At 37.1% G+C, this 22749-nt stretch overlaps 1 protein-coding gene across 1 annotated transcript; it reads right to left on the reverse strand.

Moving 5' to 3' along the window:
* Window positions 1–19953: 19953 nt before the first annotated feature.
* LOC149180663 (uncharacterized) lies at window positions 19954–20376 on the reverse strand. Its single transcript, XM_089413947.1, has one exon. It carries the CDS (start codon window positions 20374–20376, stop codon window positions 19954–19956), a length of 423 nt encoding a protein of 140 aa, XP_089270073.1.
* Between the last annotated feature and the right edge of the window lie 2373 nt (window positions 20377–22749).

The following is a 22749-nucleotide window of genomic DNA, read 5'->3' on the forward strand; positions in this document are numbered from 1 at the left end:
AACATCCTCCTGTTCCACAGAGCGAGGAAATAATCCTACCACCCTTATGATTTCTGCCAATGATGCTTCTCGAGCAGCCCGATAAAGATTTCTGAAGTGAGATGAGCCAAGAGAGGCCAAGTGATGAAAAGTTTGTACTCTCTAGCCATGTTCATTTGTCATTTGCAAAATGGTGTTAATTGCATGGTGCCCACTGGAAAATTTGAATAGAATTGGTGTTTTCATCGCCCTCTTTCAACCAGATAGCTCTGCTCTGGAGCCTCCAAAATTCCTCTTTTTCCTTTAGAATTATGTCACATTCAGTCTCTAAAGTAATGCGATGTGTCTTTGCATCAGCAGACAGGTCCCCCCTTCCATTTTCATTCTCAAGGCTGGTAATATCAGTCTTAATAATGTGAAGGGTGTTGTCATCCTACAGTTTCTTATTATGGACCCATCCCATAGATAATCATTTGAGATTAAGAAGATTATTAGAAAACCCTTCCAATATAGATCAACCTGAACCAGGGGGGTGTGCCTTCCAATAGTTGGATACTAGTAAAAAGTAGTCAAGATCCTTCAGCCAAGTAGCATTTATTTTGAAATGTGCCTTTGGTTTATGGTCAAGTCCATTGATCTCAAGATAGATGGGAGAGTTATCTAATAATCCCCCTGATCCTACCCGCTATTTGTAATTTTGGATGTTTCTAATGAGTTTCTCCTTAATGAGGAATTGATCCAATCTGTAAGCCAACATTGCCTCTCATGTCCTTCTGTTCCTCCAAGTGGGTTGTATTCAAGCCATGGGAATGTAAATGAACCGGTGCTTCTCAAGAAGGGTTTCAAAACTATCAAATAAGGGGTCAATCTGGGCATTATGTCCCCAAGATTCAGCGTGTCCAAATGGAGAAATTTAGATCCCCACCCATGATGATATTGTCATCTTGTAGAGGGTTTTATTTGAGTAGGTTCTCCCATAAAGTTTCCCTATTATGGCAGGGGCCATAGACATTAATTAACCTAATCTCTAAGCCCAAGTCGGATGAGAATATATCAGCCCCAATATAGCCATTCCCTCCCTAAATATTAGATAGTTTTACCAATCTAGGGTTATATCCAAAAGTTATACCCCCTGATCTCCCACGCACATCAAGAGCATGGAAATGCCAACCAGGTACCAGTGATTCCAATGCAGGTATAATCTGATCAATAAGCCTGAGGGTATCCTAAAGAAAAAAAACATTCACCCTCTCGGCTTCCAAGAGTCTTCTAAGTGCTAGTTTTTTAGTAGGACTCGCTAACCTGCAGTAGTTAAGAGACAGCCACTTCATGGGGGAGGGGACACAACGGTGTTCTGTGCTCTAAGAACCCGATCAATAGCTTGTTGTCGACTAGCCATGACATCAATACCAACTTGATGAATGGCTTTGGAGATGGATGATGGGCGACCCCAGAATGGCTTAGGAGGCAGATGGGGGAAGGTGATTCCAACACCACAGGGGTCCATAGAAGATGCATGATCCAAGGATCGAAGATTGTAGGAATGGGAGGATCAAGAGGAGTCTGAAGCCTCCAAAAGAGGACCTGACAAGGGCGGTCCAATAAAGTGGGGGGGGGGGTATTGGAATATATATGGGAGGGTCAAGTCAAGGGATAGGCCAAGGAGGTAGATGAAGATGATAGTGCCGAATTGCAAAGTGTAGTTGAGGAAATCATCATAGATGCTGATATAGAAATAGAATTGACAATAAAGCTAAGGTGAGGATTACTCGAAGGGAGCGTAGCAACTACTGCTATTGGGGACTTGGTGAGAGGAGGTGAGGGAGGTCGGATTCGATTGGTACCACGCTTCTTCTCCCAAGCCTTTGTAGATGTCAAGTGAGCTGAGAGACTAGGAGTGCTCTGTTCATGAGAAAACGGAACATTCATCAGTCCCTTAGTCTGTTACTCTTGAAGGGTAGAGTGCTTAACCAAGGGGCATTCCTTATATAAGTGCCCCACCTTATGGCATCGTTGGTATCTGAAGGGAACCCCTTCATAATCCAGAATCTATATATGAGTGAAGTGTTTCCAGTACAGGGTTATATGCTCCTCCAACCCTTCCCTAGTATCCAAGTGGACCAGAATGTGATCTAGAGACATGTTGCCAGAGGTAATGTAGGATTTGTAATGTTCAAGGTAGGTACCAAGTGCATTAACAATGCGCTTAATATATCATCGAACTAGAAATGAAGTGGTAGACTGGGAAGTCTCACCCAAAGAGGGATAGCCCCCAATTTCTCTCGCTCTAGATCAAACATAGGGCTGTATATCTTGAGCAGTACATGGGTGAGCTCAATATTCCAATATTTGGAGAGAACCCACGATGTGTAATCAGTATGATGGAATCGCAATGCGAACCAACCTCGCGCAAGGGTAGGAATAGTAAGAAATTTAGATAGGATTTGCCCCCAAATATCAGTGATCCATTATCAAAGTGTGGATGTTGAATAGGAATGGCCATGAGCCTATGATACCAAAATTTGGTCTCAGTATCCACGACATCCCCCATCTGGATCCCTTCCCCAATGCAAAGTGAAACGTCTGTTGTATCTCTGAGATGATAATGGTTAGCTATCATGCTAGGGCATCTAAGATATTTGTTTTGGGGGGTTTTGTTTTAATTTTGGATGACCAATGTATGAAACAGATATAAAACAGTCATACCTAACCCTTTGAATAGTATTAATATTTAAACAAAGCGCTGCTATTAAATTTCACACAATGATATATCTTGTTTAGTGATGAGAAGACACTGATGATATGACTATTACAATTTTCAAATAGAAAATTAAATAATCATAAGTAAGAAAACCTTCAAACAATGTTCATAAAGTTTAATAGAATATGCCTAAGATTACAAAATATGTTGATGATTTTATGATTTAGAGGGAGTTAATTAAACAAACAATTTATATAATTCATTCTCTTTAAAGGTGATCACTTCATAAGCTTATAGGAGTAAATTGGAACTCAATTTTTCCTACCTGTTTATCTCTGTAAAACTTAAGAATATGAAGAAAGAACACAATGAATGAAAACTGGAAGACTTACAGGAAACACAAAACTATATGAATTAAAACTCAGAATCCTTTGCCTTTGTATTAGTGATTCAAAAAAGCCAAGTATATTTAATTCTTACAAATGTTTCTTTCAAGGGTGCAACCCTTAATAACTCGTGCAAGAGAGTTATTTATACAACCTTAGAACCAAGAAAATATCTTAAACTATTTTACAAAAATAGATAAATACAAAATCAGGAATATAAACTGATATTCGATTTGTCACTATGTTGGTGTTGAGTTGTTGATGACTGTTGTTTGAAAAACTAAGAATTGTTGAGCTAGTGATGATTGTTCCTGAAAATACTGAATGTTGTTTGATCACCCTTTTAGTCAAGTAAATCAGTTAATTCTTCCCAGCGTTTCTTATATGTGATAGATAACTTAGTTACCCTTCTATAAACTTCATCCATCTCTATATATTTAGTAGAATTGGGTTTTATTGGAAATACATGTATGATTTCATTCAAAATGAAAAAGGAATCTCTGAGTGCATTCAACACAACCCTTGGTGTTCTTGCACCTCTTATGTCTGAAACTGAAGCTGCATTGGTGCCTACCTGTGTAAGCTTTTGAACATAATCTTCAATAGGCATTAATTTGTCATTTATCACAAGCATAGAGGGAAAACCCTTGTTGGTCAAGGGTTCTAACCTGCTGAAAAATCGTTGAACTATGGTATTCACACTGCTGCATTTTTCCTCCAACTGAAGGATGAGGTTTTTCTTGGTAATGATCTTATTTACTTCCAGTATAGTTGTTGTCCTGTCATTTGTACCTAATTATTCAAGCTCATAGTTGTCTTTAGAATTCAGGAACTTGATTATTTCAGAAGAAATTTCTGGCATGTCCTCAAGCTCTTTAGAAATAGTTTCAACAGCTTCCTGAGCTTTCTCCAATAGGTCTTTTTGATCAAATATTATCTTGATATAGGGCCAGATATCCTTGATTGATTCGGTAATTTCTTCCCATAGAATCTCCTTTGCCAAACCTAGTTTGTTTCAAGGTAAGACTCTTTGATTTCCTTCTGCAAAACTTCAATTTGACTTTTTGTCCTCTGTAACTCGGCTGCATGTGAACTGTCTGCAACTGCCTTCATATATTTTAATTCCTTCAGTTCATCCTGAAAATTATTAATTTCAATTGTCCGAATGGACAGATTTTGAACAGCGTCTGCAAGTTGTTCAGCTCCTTCTGTTGTACCTGTAGTGGGTGTTGTGCCTAAAGTAGAAACTCTCGTTATAGAGACTGTTGAAAGAGGAACTACATCCATTGGAATTTGAGTCCTTTTAACAACCTCCTCTTTCTCTTTGACCAATTTTTCCATATGCTCCTCCATCTGCTTTATTTGAAGATTTTGTTCCATGATGAGCTTCATCATGTCATATTTCTAAGTCTCAGTTTCTTCAATCTCCTTGGTCATTGGGTCCTCAGAAACTAGTAGTTTGAGATGCTTCCTTAATGCTTAGAGCTCAACATTTTTCTTCTTAACAAGTTCTTCTATTGCATTTATGTTTGAGGGATCATATCCCATCTTCATCACCAGATCTTCCAAAGATTTGATCTTGGTGTCCTTTGCCAGTGAGGAAACTTTTTCCAACTTGAGTTGTGACTGTGTATTGGCCAGGGTGACCTGCAACTTTGACAAACTCATGGAAGTATGAGTTAAAGTAGAAGAGATCATTTGGCCAATCTATTTGTGCATCTCAATTTTTTGAATTGGATGTACATATTTTACATTAAACTCAAATGAGGTTTTCTTGTGATAATGTGCAAGAGTCCTAGGCTGTGGAATTTGAGCTTTCAGGAAAGCCATCTGCATATTTCCCTTCTCAGAGTCAAAGACTAAAATAAGTCCGGCTTGAGAGCTAAATGAATGTTTCCAGAATTGGGTATAGGTTTTCAATTTCAATTCTTCATTCTTCTTTTTAATCTCACTGAAAACATGAAATATGTCCTCCTTCTTGTCCTTCTGAATGCTTACACTGGTTTGAATTACCTGTTGTTCCCGAGAAGTAGTGGAATGAGTTGGGGACTAGGTAGACTGTCCACCAAACTGTGTATAGAGCACAATCTCTCCAAGTCCATCAAATGTTGTTTTCTGAGACTCATTTGTTGCACCAACAATAACAGAGATCCCAGGTCTCTTCTTTCTATGCACAATCCTAAAGCCCTGGCTTGATGCTTCAGTTGTAGGGGATGAGTATTCTTCCCTTCCTCATTTAGCTGTCTTTTCCTATGCAAGTAGAGTTTGTACATTTGAATTAGAAACTTCCTTCTCTTCAACTTCTTGAAGGGTTTTCTCTTTCCATTCCAACTGATTTTTGTACTTCTCTATTTCAAGTCTCGCTATGTGGTGCTATGCAGTAAACTTATTTTCAACCCTGAGTTTAGAAATCACCCGATTGGATCGTAAGACCAAGTGAAACTGAGACCAAACTTCATTTCCTTTAATAACCTGTCTGCTTCTTCTCCTGCTACTCTAGTGTTGTAGATGAATGGACCGACCTGAACTTTTAGCTTGAATTGTGATTTCTTCTTTGTAGCCACAAAGTGTACTTCATCTGCATTTAACCTCTTCCTAATATATTCCAATGCAAATATTCTGATGGGGAGGTACTTGGGAAGTTTGTAGGGTGGAATCTCACAACCATAAACCCTGATTTTTGTATAGTTTTGGTAAAGATACCAATCTCCTGTTGTAGCTTGAACAACTAGCTACAACACTTTCACAATTTCATCACTAATTCTTGGTACAAGAGTGCTACTCATAAGACTAATAGCTGGATGAATAAACAATTCTATGAACTGTTTATATGTAAATTCTTTCTTCTCCTTCATTCCCATTGAAGTCCAAAAGATCATTGATTCTTGGTTGCCTTCCTCATCTGGTTTATGTAGGGTGAATGGAAACTTGTATCCCTGAAAATATATCAAAAGGTATACAAGAACTGACGCATACTTGAATACTTCTTCAGTGTTAAACTCGACAAATTGTTCATGTATGGTTTTAGCTAGGAATTGGCTGAAGTTATAAATAACAGTGGGTTTGCAATCAGCAAAAAAGATAGACAAGAAACCTAAGATGGCTTCATTAACATATTGATCAGAATTGTAACCAAGCAGATAAGACAGAATGGTGGTGATTTTCTTGGTTCTATCTAGGAACATGGATGAATCATAGGGGGGGTTTCTTTTAGGAAAAGGGCTATCTACAGCTAGGAAAATTTCAAGAGTTTGAGATCTTTTAATAAAATCTAGCTTTTTATAGGCTTCTATCAGGCTTTCATGAGAAAAAGGATGGGTTGGTGCCATATTTAGGGCCTGCAACATCTTTTCAATGGACTCAGCATTGATGAAACAGAGGGTTTCTCCTATGGGTGAAATGATTGCTCTTTGAGTGGGATCATAGGATTCATGGCATTTCCTGACAAATTCAAGTGCTCTATGTATCTGAGGGAAAATGTAGTGGGGAAGGTGGGAGTCCCAAAGTCCTATTTCATCTGTCTGATCAATTAATTGATCCTCCATCCAGCAGTAAATTTCATATAAATCAAATTGAGATGAAGACTCAATGATTTTACAATCTCTGTTGACCAAGGGAGTATGATGGAAGTCAACTTATGGATGAATAGGAGGATCTGGGATTTCTGCAATTTCTTTTCCCTTAGGAGGCATCTTTTTAAGTGAATTACAGGTTGAAAGTGATAGAAATGGAAGAAATCGGTCTGAAACACAGTGAAAACAGAAAAACAGTATAACTAAAAGTAGATAGGTGGACCTGGATGTCAGATTGGTTTTGAATAGAATGACAAATTTGGTTGAATGATGAGTCTTTTGTTTAGGCTATAAGCACAAAATCTCCAATGATGAATTGAGTTTTAGAATTATACCATGTAATGGTTTTCATGAAGGAACAGGGCTTAAAATGAACAAAAATGGAGCGGGGTTGTTTAATGAACAGCTAAATCCTTATTAATTATCCAACGAGACTGATAAACAGGTCTATGAGACATAAATTCGTGGGAGTTGTGAATTAAATGAATAATGGATAGGCGACAGCTGATTGGACGGAGCAATTGACATGGAGCAGATGTGGACAGTGACGTAGGAGCGGCGGTAAACAGTCAAATGTAAGCTGCATTCTGGAGCAACATCAGGTGGTAAGTTGTTTCGAGATTTTATGTCCCAAAAGACTATAATGAGGGAAAAGTAGTTTAAGAGGGCGGTTTCCAAAACTGCCAACTTCGGACCCCCCCCCCCACCGATAAAGTTCGGATGGAAAATGAGGGCCAAGGAGCAATGTGGGCCATCGGATCTTGGGGTAGTGTGCGGGATGTAAGGTAAGGTGAAAGGGATTTAACAACATGAGGCAGAAAGTGATGGTGGGGTAAAGATTTATGGCAGATGTGACAATTGTGGGTTATGGGTGAATAAATGGATGAATGAGGTTAGGATATTTACAAAATAACATTGGTGCTTAGAATTTATGGTTAATTAAAACCCATCACCGTATGCACACATTTCCAATGTTACAACTTAGGATAAAATCATTTCATGCTCCAATTATATCTCATATGTCTACCTACCCTTTACTCTCCTAACATTTTCATTTATTTCTCTGAGTGCATTTAGACTAGCAACTCAATATTTCCTTTTAATGACTAATCTACTTCTATCCCTTATTTCCTCCATTGGCTCAAATTAAACTATTGAGACATTTTTTTTTGCTACCTATTGACAAATAATTTAAATAAAATCTAATTATGATTAAACTATACAATTGAATTGTATAAACTGTGTGGCATTTAAAAAAATTCTCACAACTTTTATTTGCAAAACTAAACTGGACTAAGAGTAGTGGCATTTGGATTTGCAACACTTTCAGAGTTTATTATTTTAGCTTTTCTTTCTAACCTAACATTTTATTTTTGCCTTACCCGGATGCGGGTGATGGTACAAGTGTTATGGCAAGGCCACATGGCCAGCGAGAGCTGCCACGAGCCAGCCCGTGGAGGAATGAAAGACATGACGCAGGAGGAATAAATGAAGGAGCTCTTGCTCCATTCCGTAATGACATTTATGGTGGTAGGCGGTGAGAGCAGAGCACATTCATGGCGCTCAAGTTTCAAGAGCACGCCATGGGAATTAAGGTGGGAGCAAGGTTGGTGCTGCACCATTCTCAGCGAGATCAGCTCGTTGTGCAGACGTGCTGGAACATTCTCTGCCTTCTGGCAGACTCTGGGGACTCTAAACCACCCGCATTGCAAGGGAGAGATAGCAAGGCACCACCTGCCGGTGCTGGGGATTGGAACCGTGAAGTGGAAGCTCTGTTTCGAGCAGCCAGTTCCTTCGTCAATATGGCCAGAACAAGAGAACGGCAACCATGTAGAAGAGGATCTGGTCGTGGGAGATCTTCTCGCCCTCCAGCAGCAGATGCGCACACCACCATTGTTGCTGTTGTTACTGTTATCGCCGAGTTGGAACTCCCCACCTGCAAGAATCTCAGTTCTTGGACTCCTGCAATCCGAATGAGGGACCGCCAGGACCGCCAGCGCTTCTAGCATTTGGCACCACTGTATTCAATTTGGAAATCTTAATGCCCATATTTCAGTCCTCTTCGTCAGGGACACAAGGAGGACCATGCTGGGGCAAGTAGCAGAGAATTGCCCTCTGCGAACCAGATGGAAAAGGCTGAGGGACAAGCAACCGATGCAAAAGGAAAGGCGCCCGTCCAAACTCAGACGCAGGAGGCGTCAACGTCTGGAGTGGGAGAAGTTCAGGCAGACCCCCAGGATGGCTATGGATGGGTCCCGATCGTGGAGATGGTGCCGGAGGAGATGGAACCAGAGGAGTAGCTCAACCATCCATCTTCTATTCAGGTCCTGTTTTGTGGTCTTCTGTCTCGGTCGCTTACTATGCATGGGATAAAATGTATGCTTTTGAATGGGTCTGGTAATTTGTCTGTAAGTCTTTCTCTGTTTTTGATTCAGTCACTAAGTATTTTCTGGGAGTTTGCAAATGTCCAAGGTTGCCCCTGCGCGGGTAGTTTTTTGAGTCACAGCCCCTGCGAGGGCATTGTCAAAGTTAAATGATGAATTTTGATGAGGTTTTGAGGCAGCTTGAACACAAATGTAAGCTAATGCCAGCTGCAAACCCACAGTGCCATCGCTGGCCATGGGAAACTAGTTTCACTGCATGTAATTTTACTTTGTACATAATATAATTTCCTAGAGTAGTCTTACTGAGAAAAAAAAATATTATATTTTTGCCTTCATTTTTAGGGCATCGATTCTAACATTTTATTTGATATGGACTTATTCATTAAATATCCCTAACATTTTTTATTTAATATTCTTTTTGTACATATCCTAACTTAACATTTTCTGAAATATGTTTTCATTTTTTTACTAATTGATACTAACTTACCAAAACCAAAAGAAATGCTACAACAACGTCCCTATTCTTTGCCTTGACACACTTAGTTGTCTTCACCCACTTTGGTTCCTTTCCATTTCAAGGGACCGAAGAGGGTTCAGGATGAGGGTCTTGCTCATCTGCCCGCTGGTCTATATCTCCTTCCACCAAGTTAGTCAGCGTCCCTTCAAAAACTCCAAAGGAGGATGGACCGGATACGAGATGTTGGCTATCCGGTTGATAAGGAGATGGCACAGAGGTTAACATTGGGGGAAGAGTAACCAGCACAGAGGAAGAGGGGAAATGGGGATCAACGGTGAAGGGGGAGGGGGTATTAATCAACGAGTAAAGAGGAGAGGCAGAGTCAATGTAGGTAGCCATAAAGTGTAGGGATGCCGGAGTGGGGGGACGGTAGTTTGAATCTGACCAGGGGAGGGAGACATCAGGCAGGGGTCCAACCAAACACAAGGAGCAAGGGTCTGATAGAAATGGTATGGTAACTGCCAGAGGGTAACCATGTAGGGTTCCAGGGGGGGCAGACAGTGACGCTTCCGATATCGGTGGGGGTGTTGTCTCCCAAATTGGTATCGAGGTAAACAGATCTTCAATATAATCCACCAGGTCCACATCCATACCACCGACCTGCTGACAACCCATGATATGATAACAGAACCCATGCCATTTTCTAGGAGGAGGAAAAACACAGGGGGGAAGCAAGGAATCTCAGGGTGTCCCCGAGAAATGTGCCAGAGTATAATCAAAAGGAAGGGATTGCAGGGAGTCAAAACCCTACCTACCTCTGTGCAAGATCGAAACTCCTATCGTGCCATCGGAGCCCTCATCACCTTCATAACTGCTCCTTTATTTTTAGATATGATCAATTGTTATTCTAACAAACTTGAAATTTAGTGTATAACATTTCCTTTATGAAAATTACTATGGTACGTTGCATAAAGTGCATTTATATTTAGGTTGGAATGATCATTATCATACAGTCAATTAAGTATAGGTCCTGGTGTGCATTTATTTGAGGCACACAAACGATCACTATAACCCTACAAAATTGATCCAATTTGGCATATTCTTGCACAACAAAAAAATTTGTGTGCAAAATTAATGTTAATTATGAGTAAAAAAATTAATCCTCAAGTTGAATCTTTCAATTTGGCCTTGAAATGAAGGTTGGTCAATGCATTATTTTGAAGCAGGCCAAAATTTCCTTGCTTCACTAAAATGCACACGCAAGATTCATTTATTGGCCAATTTGAATGATTAAAATTGTAGAATGTTTATTTAATAATTTTACACACTTTTACATTGTTATATATTTACTTTGAGCTTAAATATGTATACTTCATATTTCATACAACATTCTAATTTTTGCTTCGACTTGCTTTACGTGAAATTTATGTAGAAGTGGGAAACATAATTATGTAGCATATTTGTCAGACATGATGCAAGGCTATATCCTAAGGTTAGGAATTGTCCCATTCATGTCCCATTTCAAATTTCATTAGCAACAGTGTAATTAGTTTGGCCTAGGAGTACATATTTGTTCCGACTTTGATCATTACAGATATGATCAATTGCTATTCTGATAGACTTGGATTTTAATGTATAATATTTCCTTTATGAAAATGAAAATGTTATGTTGCATAAAATGGTTTTATATTTAGGTTGCAATGATCATTATCGCACAGTCAATTAAGTATAGGTCCTAGTGTACATTTATTTGAGGCAAACAAACCTTGACTTTAACCCAACAGGATCGATCCAATTTGGTATATTCTTGGACAACAGAAATTTCTATGTGCAAAATTATTGTTAATTATGATTAAAAAATTACTCTTCAAGTTGAATAATTTAATTTGGCCTTGAAATGAAGGTTGAGCGTGCATTTTTGTGAAGCAGGCAAAAATTGTCTTGCTTTACTAGGAAGCACTCCCATGCTTGATTTATTGGCCAATTTGACTAATTAAAATTGTAGATTTTTTATTTAATGATTTTACACACTTTAACATTGTTATATCTTTTCTTTGAGCTTAAGTATCTATACTTCATATTTCATACAACATTCTAAGTTTTAATTCGACTTGCCTTATGTGAAAATTGTGTGTAAGTGGGAAACATGGTTATGTAGACTATTTTTCTAACATGATACAAGGTTCTATTTGAAGGTCGGGAATTGTCCAATCATGTCCCATTTCAAATTTCATTAGCAAGAGTGTAATTGGTTTGGCCTGCGAGTGCATATTTGTTCCAACTATGATCATTATCATATATGGTCAATTGTTATTCTGACAGACTTGAATTTTAGTGTATAACATTTCTCTTATGAAAACGACTATCCTATGTTGCATAAAATGGGTTTATATTTAGGATGGAATGATCATTATCGCATAGTCAATTAAGTACAAGTCGTCGTGTGCATTTATTTGAGGCATAGAAACCTTGACTTTAACCCTACGAAATCAATCTAATTCGGTATATTCCTGCACAAAAAAAATTATCTATGTGAAAAATAATGTCAACTATGAATAAAAAAGTACTCTCTAAGTTGAATCATTCAATTTGGCCTTGAAATGAAAGCTAGGCATGATTTTTTGTGAAACAAGCCAAAATTGTCTTGCTTCACTAAAATGCACACCCAAACTTCATTTATCGGATTGATTCAAATTGTCGAGTGTTTATTTAATTATTTTACACAATTTTGAATTATTATATGTTTACTTTTACCCTTAAATAATTCTACTTCAGATTTCATAAAACATTCCAAATTTTTCTTCAACTTGCATTATGTGAGAGTTGTGTATAGGTTTTTGTTCAGCTTTTTGTTGGGAAGAACAATTGTCCTTTTAATTCATAGCAATAGTTCCAACTCTTCACATTAATTGTCAAGCTAGGTAGGTTTTGTTATTGTAAGGCTATTACGTAAAATATATTCAGTTAGAAGCCAAGAGAATACTGAGGGGGGAGTGAATCGGTATTGTAGTAATTTTACCAATTTAAAAACTTTCTTTCACTTGTGCAAGAAAAATAGGACACCACAAAGTACTTCAAAAATTAATTCAAATAAGCATGACAAGAAATAATATCAGAAATCACAATGGAACACATAAATTCTTCAAATTGTTCTCTAATTACTTCACAATGAAATTTATAAGTTTTTGTTACAATTATCTGGATACAACCAACAGGAAGCTACAACTCCCTTTTTTATTAGATACAATTGAATGGAGCTACAACCCCAAATATTTACCAGCATTTACTGGAAGGAGCACCAACCCCTGATCTGCAAACTACAACTTTCTTGACACTCAATGATTCATCTTTCATCCATTTTCATATAAGAACCATGAATGCCACCTCTACTTTCAAAATAAAATAAAAATGTTATCCTTCTTCCTTAATCACCAATACCTTAAACAATATTTGATTACTGAGAAACTCATCATTCACACTAGCATCAACTCAACTTTCTCACAGGAACTCTCCAACCTGCTTGATCAAGCATACTTATAAATATTTTCTTTTCTATCTTTTGCCTCTTTGCTTTTCTTGTATTCTTGCATGATTCTTTATCTTTTTCTTTCCCCTATTAAAAATATGTGTTATAAATATGTTCTCCAAGTTATCAAACCTTGAACACCTACTTCAAGAAGTTAAACTGTGTTTTTTTTCTTGTTTTAGCATTTTTGACAATTTTCAGGCTTTAGCAAGGACTTTCGATTATTAGAGGGTTGTTGACTTTAGCTTAACTGCCAAAATCTACCACAAAAACGTAATTTCCACCGAAATTGGCCTTAAGGTCCTTTCTCACTAGTGCCTTGTTTGCTTTCCGCCCATAAAACTAGGTGTTGTGACCTTCGCTCAAGCTTTCAGTCACTAAACATCTTTCTAAGCCTACAAGGGATTGTTTTCCTTTGTAAACCTTTGCGCCCTCGATTATAACTACTCCACAAAACCTATGTCGGTGCTTAGCCCATATTCCTCTATCCTGATGATTTAGTTTTGAATCCTTTCAAATCCTATAGGCTTAGGGGTCCTCCTGCTACATCAAAAGCCACTAGAAATTCTCTTGGGCTAAGTTATCTCTAGCATCAACCACATCATATCGATGCCTAATCGGCTCGCTTGTTTCTTAAGTGCTCCACTTATTTCATTTGGGAACTGACCTGTGGGATGGCATCGTGTTGATGTCACATGAACCACATGTCTTCATGTTATTGGCTCGTGTGTCATGAAAAAATGGGCCATTCGGGTATCCAAAAATATTGAATCTTCCTACCATTTGTCCACCTTTAATTATGCCATGTCATGTTGACATCATCATCCTCCATCATCTTCTGAGAGCCAATCAAACTCTACCACTTGTCTAGATGTTAAAGAGGAGAAAGAAGGGTCTCAAGCCTTTGGTTTTTCAACATTATTTCCTATATAAAAATTTAATCATCCTGGGCCTTTTTCACTGTGCTACAAGAATAAATCTAGTGGGTTGATTTTTCCTAAGCTCCACCATCTAGTCAGTAATTCATTGCCAAGCGTTCTCCTGCTAGATCAGGAAAAAAGGGTCCCAAAACCTTGGTTTTGCAAGAAAATTCTTTATAAAAAATTTCTAAGTGTCCACCTCTTTTAACACTTCTCAACCCTCCTCCACTTGCTAGATTGCCCGGTTGCTTGAAAAATTGTCTATGGTTTTTGCACGCCCCCCTTAACATGGTTTGTGGTTTTAGGGGGTGGGTGCACTCTCAACCTCCTTCATTAATCTTTGATCAGTGGTCTAGGTAAAACCACCCATTGTGGGGCCCACCTTGCCAATTAACACATGAAGTATTCAACCCCACACATTCCTTTTGATATGTTGGTGGGCGAATCTATTGCATAAATCATCGTTGGAATTTCTTGCATTTTAACACTACTTCTTGCGTCATCCTAGTTGATTTTTGGTGCTCTTGTTAAAGCCTTATGTTGGTTCAGTGCTTCTCTACATGCTTGTTTTGAATCCTTCCATGCTACACCTGTCGAGTAAGTTTTTTGGCTTTATGTGTTACGTGGGCTCTAGCTTGACCAATAAAAATCCTCTGCATTGTGCACTATTGCTCCATGTTTTCCTGCTCAATCTCTTTGTGTTACTTAAGATTTATCGGGGGTATTACCATTGGGTTACCTCTGTCAGGCTTTTGTGTGAGAGGGGACCACAAATAGCCAAATACCTGCTTCTTCTACTTGTTATTGTTAGTGCCACATATTCTTGTCAAACATCATATTGGTAGTTCTTTTGAGCATTATATAAAATTCATTGGGATACACTATCGGGTTGCCTCCATCGGGATAGCGTGAATTGTGGGTTCCACCTTGGGCCAATTAAAAGCACTCCCACTGCAATGTTTTTCCTTCCATGTAGGGTCAAATTTTCGATGGCAGCTCCATTAGTTGTTTCGCTAAACTTTGGTAATGTGCCAAACTTGACTACATGCCAAAAGGGCCTCCAACCACCTTAGCTCTGCAAACTTCGACTTGGGAGTCCTAAAACTTTGATTGAGACTTATTTTCAAACCAGGAGGCCATTTATAAACTTCTACATAACACTAGAATTATCTTTTAGAGATCTATCGAACTACTTGTGCTCCATATGCATTTGAAATGATCTATTGCATTATAAATGCTTCCAAATTCTCTATATTATTTTCACCCATACTACTCTTCATTCTTCTTCTTGTGCCTAAAACTTGATCTCCTGAGGCATATTTTGACACCTTTTCCATAAATGACAACATATTTCTAACATTATCCTCCTTTGGCATTGATGCAAACACCATAATCAAACAAAACATCATAAAGAAAACATACCAAATACGCGTGTGCTCAAACTTTCCTTTGAATGTTGCTCCCCCTGAAATGCACTTCTCTTCCATTGTGTGTGCTAAGCTACTGTTGTTTTTTTGTATGTGTTGAACTGTTGTTGTTTCTACTGTCTTTGTTGAATTGTTGTTGTGGTGCTACTATTGATCTTCTACATCAAGACTTATCCTCCTTATACTTTGGTTTGATCACCAAGATATTTCCCCATTTGACATCAATGGCAAAGACACCAATATTCTCCCCCTAGCACCATACTCCCCATAACAACAATATTCCCATGTCATGTTGATCATGTGGACCTGGAAACTTCATATTGACATGTTCAATATATAACAATTTTCTTTCTTCCACTTTAAGGAAGATCTAGTAGATGGAGGCAAGAGGAACGACTCCCAATCTTTGCCTCAATTACTCAAACTATTCTCTAGGAAGTGGCTTGGTGAAAATATCACCAACATGTTCTTTTGTATGTACATACTCCAACTTTACAATATGATTGGCATATTGCTCTCTCAAGAAATGATAATTGATTGGAATATGATTTGTCTTGGAGTGAAAAACAAGATTCTTGACATGATTATGGCACTTATTTTGTCACAAATAATGGGTATAGGTTTCTCATAAAACACTTGTACATCCTTCAAGGTTTGCTTCATCCACAATAGTTGAGCGCAACAAGAGGTTGCTGCAATATACTTTGATTCAGATATAGATAATGAAATGGAAGCTTACTTCTTCCTCAACCATGAAGCTAGACATTCTCCAAGAAATAAATCACCATCACTAGTGTTATTTTGATCATCTACATCAATTTCCCAATCAAAATCAATATAAACAATTTAATGAAAAATCTTTACCTCTAGGATACCATAGTCCATAATCCATTATTTCTATGAGAAATCTGAGAATCCTCTTGGTTGTAAGTAGATGGCTCTGTTTGAGATCTTTTTGGAATCTTCCAACAATTCTAATGGACTGCATGATGTCTATTCATGAAGCTATAAAATACAATAGGCTGCCAATAATGGATCTATATAGAGTTTGGTCCACTTATGGGGATTTCTTAATGTTGATAATTTTTCAACCGATAACCATTGGAGTGATAACTAAATAACATTATTCTATGCCAAATTTCTTCAACACTTCTTTGAGGTAATTTCTTTGAGAGATAAAATTTGTTGGGGAGATTGTGCAATCTACAATCCAAGAAAATAAGAAAGTTCTCCAAACATAGACATCTCAAACTCGACCTTCATATCAACTACAAATTGATTCATTAGCAAATTCGAATCACTAGCAAATATAATATCATCAACATATACAGCCACCACTATGATTTTTCCATCCTTTGCTTTGACATATAAATTGTTGTTAGTTTCACCTCTCTTAAATCTACACTTGAGCAGCTAATTGTCCAACTTGGAATACCAAGCTCTAGAGGCTTGTTTAAGACAATACAAGGCCTTCTTAAGCTTTCAAACATAATTAGGTTTCTCAGTCAACTAAAATCCATCCAGTTGTTCTATATAAACTTCTTCCTATAATTCTCCATTCAAAAAGGAATATTTGACATCCATCCGATAAATTTTGAATTTCTTGAAACAAGAAAATTCCAAAAACATTCTTGTTACCTATAATCTAGGAGCAAGAGAAAAAGTTTCATCAAAATCCAGACCTTCTATTTGAGCATAACCTTTGCATACCAACATTGACTTATTTCTTACTACTTCTCCATGACCATTCAATGTATTCATAAAAACCCACTTCGTGCCAATAACATTCTTGTTTCCAGGTCTTGGAACAAGTTCCCATGTCTGATTTTTCTCTATTTGGTCCAATTCTTCATGCATATATTTTAACCAAGTATGATATTGAATAGCTTGAGAAACATCATTTGGTTCCTCCATGGATAGTAGTGCTACATGTGCTTGCTTAAAGGGATTACACATCTTCCTGCTTTACTGCACACCATATTTTAATTCACCAACAATATGATCATCTAGGTGGTGTTTTTGCACATACCTCAAAAGATCTTTGGCTTGAGGATTGAAGGTCTCTTCATTGTCTTCTTATGTAGCTAGGTCAGTATACTCCTCATCATTACTGACATCTTCATTAGTGCTAGTAGTCACTGGTTGTTTCTCTTTAGTTTCAAATTATTCACCCACTTTGACATCAATACAGTTAAAAATACTCTTGGTGTTCTTGTTATAGCATCTATATCCTTTGTTGTTTTGTGAATATCCCAGAAAAATAGCTTCATCTACTCTTGCATCGAACTTACCAAGTTTATCATCATTCTTCTTAATGTATCATTTGCTACCCAAATCTCTGAAGTGCTTAACTGTTGTAGGTCTACCATACTAAATCTCATAAGGAGTTTTGTCACTATTTGGTCTAAAAAGAGCTTTGTTGAGAATAACCACTACTATATCAATAACTTCTACCCAAAATCTCTATTGAAATTTCCTTTCGTCCATCATGGCTTTGGATAACTGCTACATCATTCCATTTTCTCTTTTTTCTACACCATTTTTTTGTGGAATATTTGCTATTGTGAAATTCCTTTTGATGCTATTATAATTGCAAAATTCATCAAATTATTTCGAGGTGAACTCACCTACATTGTCATATATTATTCTCTTTATTTTGCAATCAGTTTCATTTTTAGCCATAGCTTTGAACTATTTGAACTTCTCAAAAGCTTCAGATTTCTCTCTAACGAAGACAAGCCACTTCATCCTATTAAAATCATCAATTATTATCATGAAATATAATTTAATGGTGCGTGACTACATTCTGGGTGGTCCACACAAATACATGTGTACTAGTTGTAATGGATTTGATAATGATCTTTCCTTTTCCTTGAATAGAACTCGAGTTTGCTTTCCCATTTGGAAATATTTGCAAATTGTATTCTCTGGTTTTGACAGTCTAGGTAGATCCTTGAAAACATTCTTATTGCTCAGTTTGACTATCGAAACAAAGTTAAGATGCCCAAGTCTCCTATGCCACAACCAACTTTCATCAATTTTTTATAAGCAACACCTCTCTATCTTTCCCTTGAGCACATAGACATTATTTTCTTTCCTCACAATTTTAGCAACAATCTCACTAGTGCCAAAAGGCTTGATTTGACATTTTTTAGCCTTAAAAAGTACATCATAGCCTTGATCACACATCTGTGACACACTTACGATATTATGATTTAACCCATCAACAAATAAAACATTATTGGATTTCCCTTTTCCATTTGATACACTGACCACTCCTTTTGCAATAAATTTCCTTGAAGCATTGTTTCAAAAATTTACATTACTCTTGTCCACTAGTTTCCATGTCAAAAACTTATGTCTCTTGACATGTTCCTGAACAACCACTGTCTACATACCAATGACTCCCTTCATTCTGAGGATACAAAGAAATATCACATTGCACCATTTTCTCCTTTTCTTTCCTAGCCTTGACATTTGTTCAATCTGCCCAATAACCAATCCAGTCTTCGTCTCCTTAAGTCTACAATTGAATGCTATGTGCCCCAAATTTTGACATTTAAAGCATTGAACCAAATAGTTCAACAGAGAAAAAGGATTTTTGTACTTGGATTTCCTTTTTTATTTGTCTATTTTGTTGATTTCTTCTTCTAGATATTAGTTGTTTATAGGATAGGTTCACTCTGCAATTTTCTACTTTATGACCATAATTAGTACAAGTAAAGAAATATCCTAGTAAAATATTTTCATACCTTGAAGAGTGTATTCTATTATGGATTGATCTTTTAGTATCTTCCTTACCAGTGCTTTCTTCCTTTTTCTGCTGTTGATAATTCTTGGGATGCATATTCTCCTTTTATTTCTGCGCAATCCCTTGAGTTGTTGTTGGAACAAAACTAATTGTATTTTTTTCCTTTTAGCTCTACTATTGAACTTGATTCAGTTTCAAAACCAAGACCACTGCAATCATTGGAAACTCGTTGTGCTTCAAATAGCTCATTCAAACTATCATTCCCTTTACCAAATTTATGATTGAAGCTCAGCTATGTTTTTTCCTTCTATAGCTCTTTTCTCAGTAATGTCATTTCTCCTTCTAGCCTTTCACAAGCCTGATTCTTCTCATTCAATTGTTGATTTAAGGAATCTAAAATTTTCTTGCCTTCTTCAATTTGTAAGATCCATGGTTCAACATCTTCATCCTTTTCTTTGATCAATGACTCCTTCAGAATTTTATTTTTCTTTATCAACCTTTCAATTTCTTCCAGAGCACTTACTAGTTCTCCTTCTAGGTCCACTTCTGCCTCTTCATCATTAGAATTATTGGCCTCAACTTCCATATTTCATATGGCCATCAACATGAATTATTTTGGATTTAATCATCTTTGTCCTCACCTGAGGATTGGTTGACTTCACTTTTAGAGGAGTTGTCTTATTGAACATAGAAACCCCTCATCTTAACCTTATTTCTTTATTTTTTTACTTTCTTGAATCTTTCTTTAGGATTATAATCTTTCGTCTTCTTTTTAGGACACTTTGAAGCATAATGAGCAACTTTGGCACAATTAAAAAACTTAAATAGTAGCTTTCCTTTATAAGCTTCCTCACAAATTTGGCTTCTCATTCATATAATTCACAACATGAGTCATCATGCTCTTCCTTACACTTATGTTATGCTTTGAAGGTTGATTCTTTGGGTGCAGATTTCCATTAGAAATTTTCATCTCATAGGTAGTAAGTATACCACGTATTTGATCTAGAGTGAGAGTTTTCAAAGTAGACGTCTCTTCAATGGCTGAAACCTTGAGATTAAACCTTTTAGGAGGAAATATCAACATTTTTTGAACTACCACAACTTCATCTGGCTTCTCATCAAGACCTCTTATGGTGTTCACAATCTCAACAACCCTTAAAAAATACTTTGCAATATCTTCATCACCGTGTATCCTTAAAGACTCAAATTTCATCCTATAACCTTGAAGTTTAGCTTTCTTTACCTTATTGTCACCTCCATAGAAGCTAATCATCTTTTCCTAGATGGATTTAGCAAATGTGTAGTCCATTACATTGACAAATTCTAATTTAGGTAGTCCAACAAGAAGCGAATTCATGGCTTTAACATTGTATTTGACCTCCATATTTTGATATTTGGTGATCACTATTGGATGATTTTGATATTATTCTTCCACAACATCCCACACATTAGTTCCAAGTGATTTAATGCAGGTCTTCATCCTCACTTTCCAAAACACATAATTTGTTCCATTGAACATGGGTGCCCTGTTCGTAAATCTCCTTCCTAGTTTTCCATGGTCCTTGATCTTTATTCCAACTATTAAAATGATCTAAAGTAACCAAGCTCTATTACCAATTGTTAGAAGTCAGTAAAATGCTTGGGGGGGGGGGTTGAATCAATATTGTAGGAATTCTACAAATTTAAAAACATTCTTTCACTTCTACAATAACTCTAGGAAACCACAAAGTACTTTAGCAATTAATTCAAATAAGCATGACAAGAAATAATATCAGTAATCACAAAGGAACACACAAATTCTTCAAATTGTTCTCCAATTACTTCACAAGCAAAGCTACAACTTGTTGTTACAATTCTTTGGCTACAACTAGTAGGAAGGAGAACTGACCTTTGATCTACAAGCTACAACTTTATTGACACTCATTGATTTATATTTCATCCATTTTCATACTAGAACCATGAATAACACCTCAAATTTCAAAATAAAACAATTTTCTCCTTCTTCCTCGATCACTGATACCTTTAGCAATATCTGGTTACTCAGAAACTCATCATTCACACCAACATCAACTCAACTTGATCACACAAACTCTCAAACTTTCTTAATCAAGCCTACTCATAAAAAAAATTATTTTTCTATATTTTGTCTCTTTTCTTTTCTTGTATTCTTGCATGATTATTTATTTATGGCTTTCTCCTATTCAAAATATGTGTCCTGAATATGTTCTCCAAGTTATTAGACCTTGAACACCTAGTTCAGTAAGTTAAACTAAGTTTTTCTTCTTATTTTAGCATTTCTAGTAGTTTTTAGGCTTTAACATGGCTTTTCTATTATTAGAAAGATGTTGACTTTAGCTTAACTAACAAAATCCACCACTAAACTGTCAATTTCATAAAAATTGGCCTTAAGCTCCTTTTCTACTTGCGCCTTATCTTCTTTCCACCCATAAAACCAAGAATTGTGACCTTTGCTCAAGCCTTCAAGCACTAAACCACTTTTTAACCCTATGAGGGTTTATTTTCCTTTGTATCCCTCGGTTATAACTGCTGTATAAAACATGTGCCAGTGTTTAGCTTACATCCCTCTATCCCGATGATTTAGTTTTGAATCCTTTTGAATCATCCAGGCTTCTTTTAGTGGGCTTAGGTGTCAATGGGGTCCGCCCTTTCACTTCTTATTGGTTGTGGCTCTTCCTTTTATTAGTATGACATGTCCCAATGCTTATACCTCAGATATTTCTCATTGTGTGCATTAAATTCTTTCGGGATTTGTCCTGTGAGTTTAACTATACCGTGGTGTCCCTGCTACATCAATAGACAATAAAAATTCTCTTAGTCCGAGTTGTATCTTATACTACCCATGTCATATCAATGCCTAATCAAGCTACCTGTTTCTTAAGTGCTCTGCTTATTTATTTTGGGCATTGACATGTGGGGTGACATCATGGTGATGTCACCTGCACCACGTGTCATATTTTGATTGCTCCACATGTCACTCAAAAAAGGGTCATTCAGGTAGCCAAAAACACTAAATCTGCCTAACGCATGTCCACCTTTGATTGGGCCACATCATGCTAACGTCATCAACCTACATCATCTTGTAAGGGCCAATAAAAAGTTTCCACTTGTTCCACTATCAGAGAGGAGAGAGAAGGGTCCCAAGGCTTTGGGTTTTCAATATTTTTTCCTTTATAAAAATTTAATCATCCCAATCCTTTTTCACTATGTTGCACGGATAAACCCAATGAGCTGAGTTCTCTTGGGCTCTACCATATAGCCAATAATTCATTTCCAAGTGTCCTCCTATCAAAGGAGAGAAAAAATGGTCCATGTACCTTGGTTTTGCGAGAAAATCCTATATAAAATTTTTATGTGTCCAACCATTTTAACATTTCCCGACCCTCCTCCACTTACCATAAACTATATGTGTTTTTGTGTGCTCCCTTTAACATGGTTTGTAGTTTTAGAGGGGGGTACACACTAAACCTCTTTTGTTGATCTCTAATTGGTGGTTTGGGAAAAACTGCCCACTATGCATTCCCCCTTGCCTATTAACACCTAAATTACTCAACCTCACACATTCCTTTTTATATGTTTGTAGGAGCACTTGTCACATAAACCGCCACTGGACTTGCCTGCAATTTAA

This window comes from Pinus tabuliformis, chromosome 3_2 (genome assembly GCF_031772625.1).
Source record: "Pinus tabuliformis cultivar Carrire ecotype Pingquan chromosome 3_2, CPIR1, whole genome shotgun sequence".
NCBI lineage: Eukaryota > Viridiplantae > Streptophyta > Pinopsida > Pinales > Pinaceae > Pinus > Pinus tabuliformis.

Coding starts and splice junctions, on each gene's coding strand:
- LOC149180663 (XM_089413947.1), bottom strand. CDS start 20,376: ATGATTAGCTTCTATGGAGGTGACAATAAGGTAAAGAAAGCTAAACTT.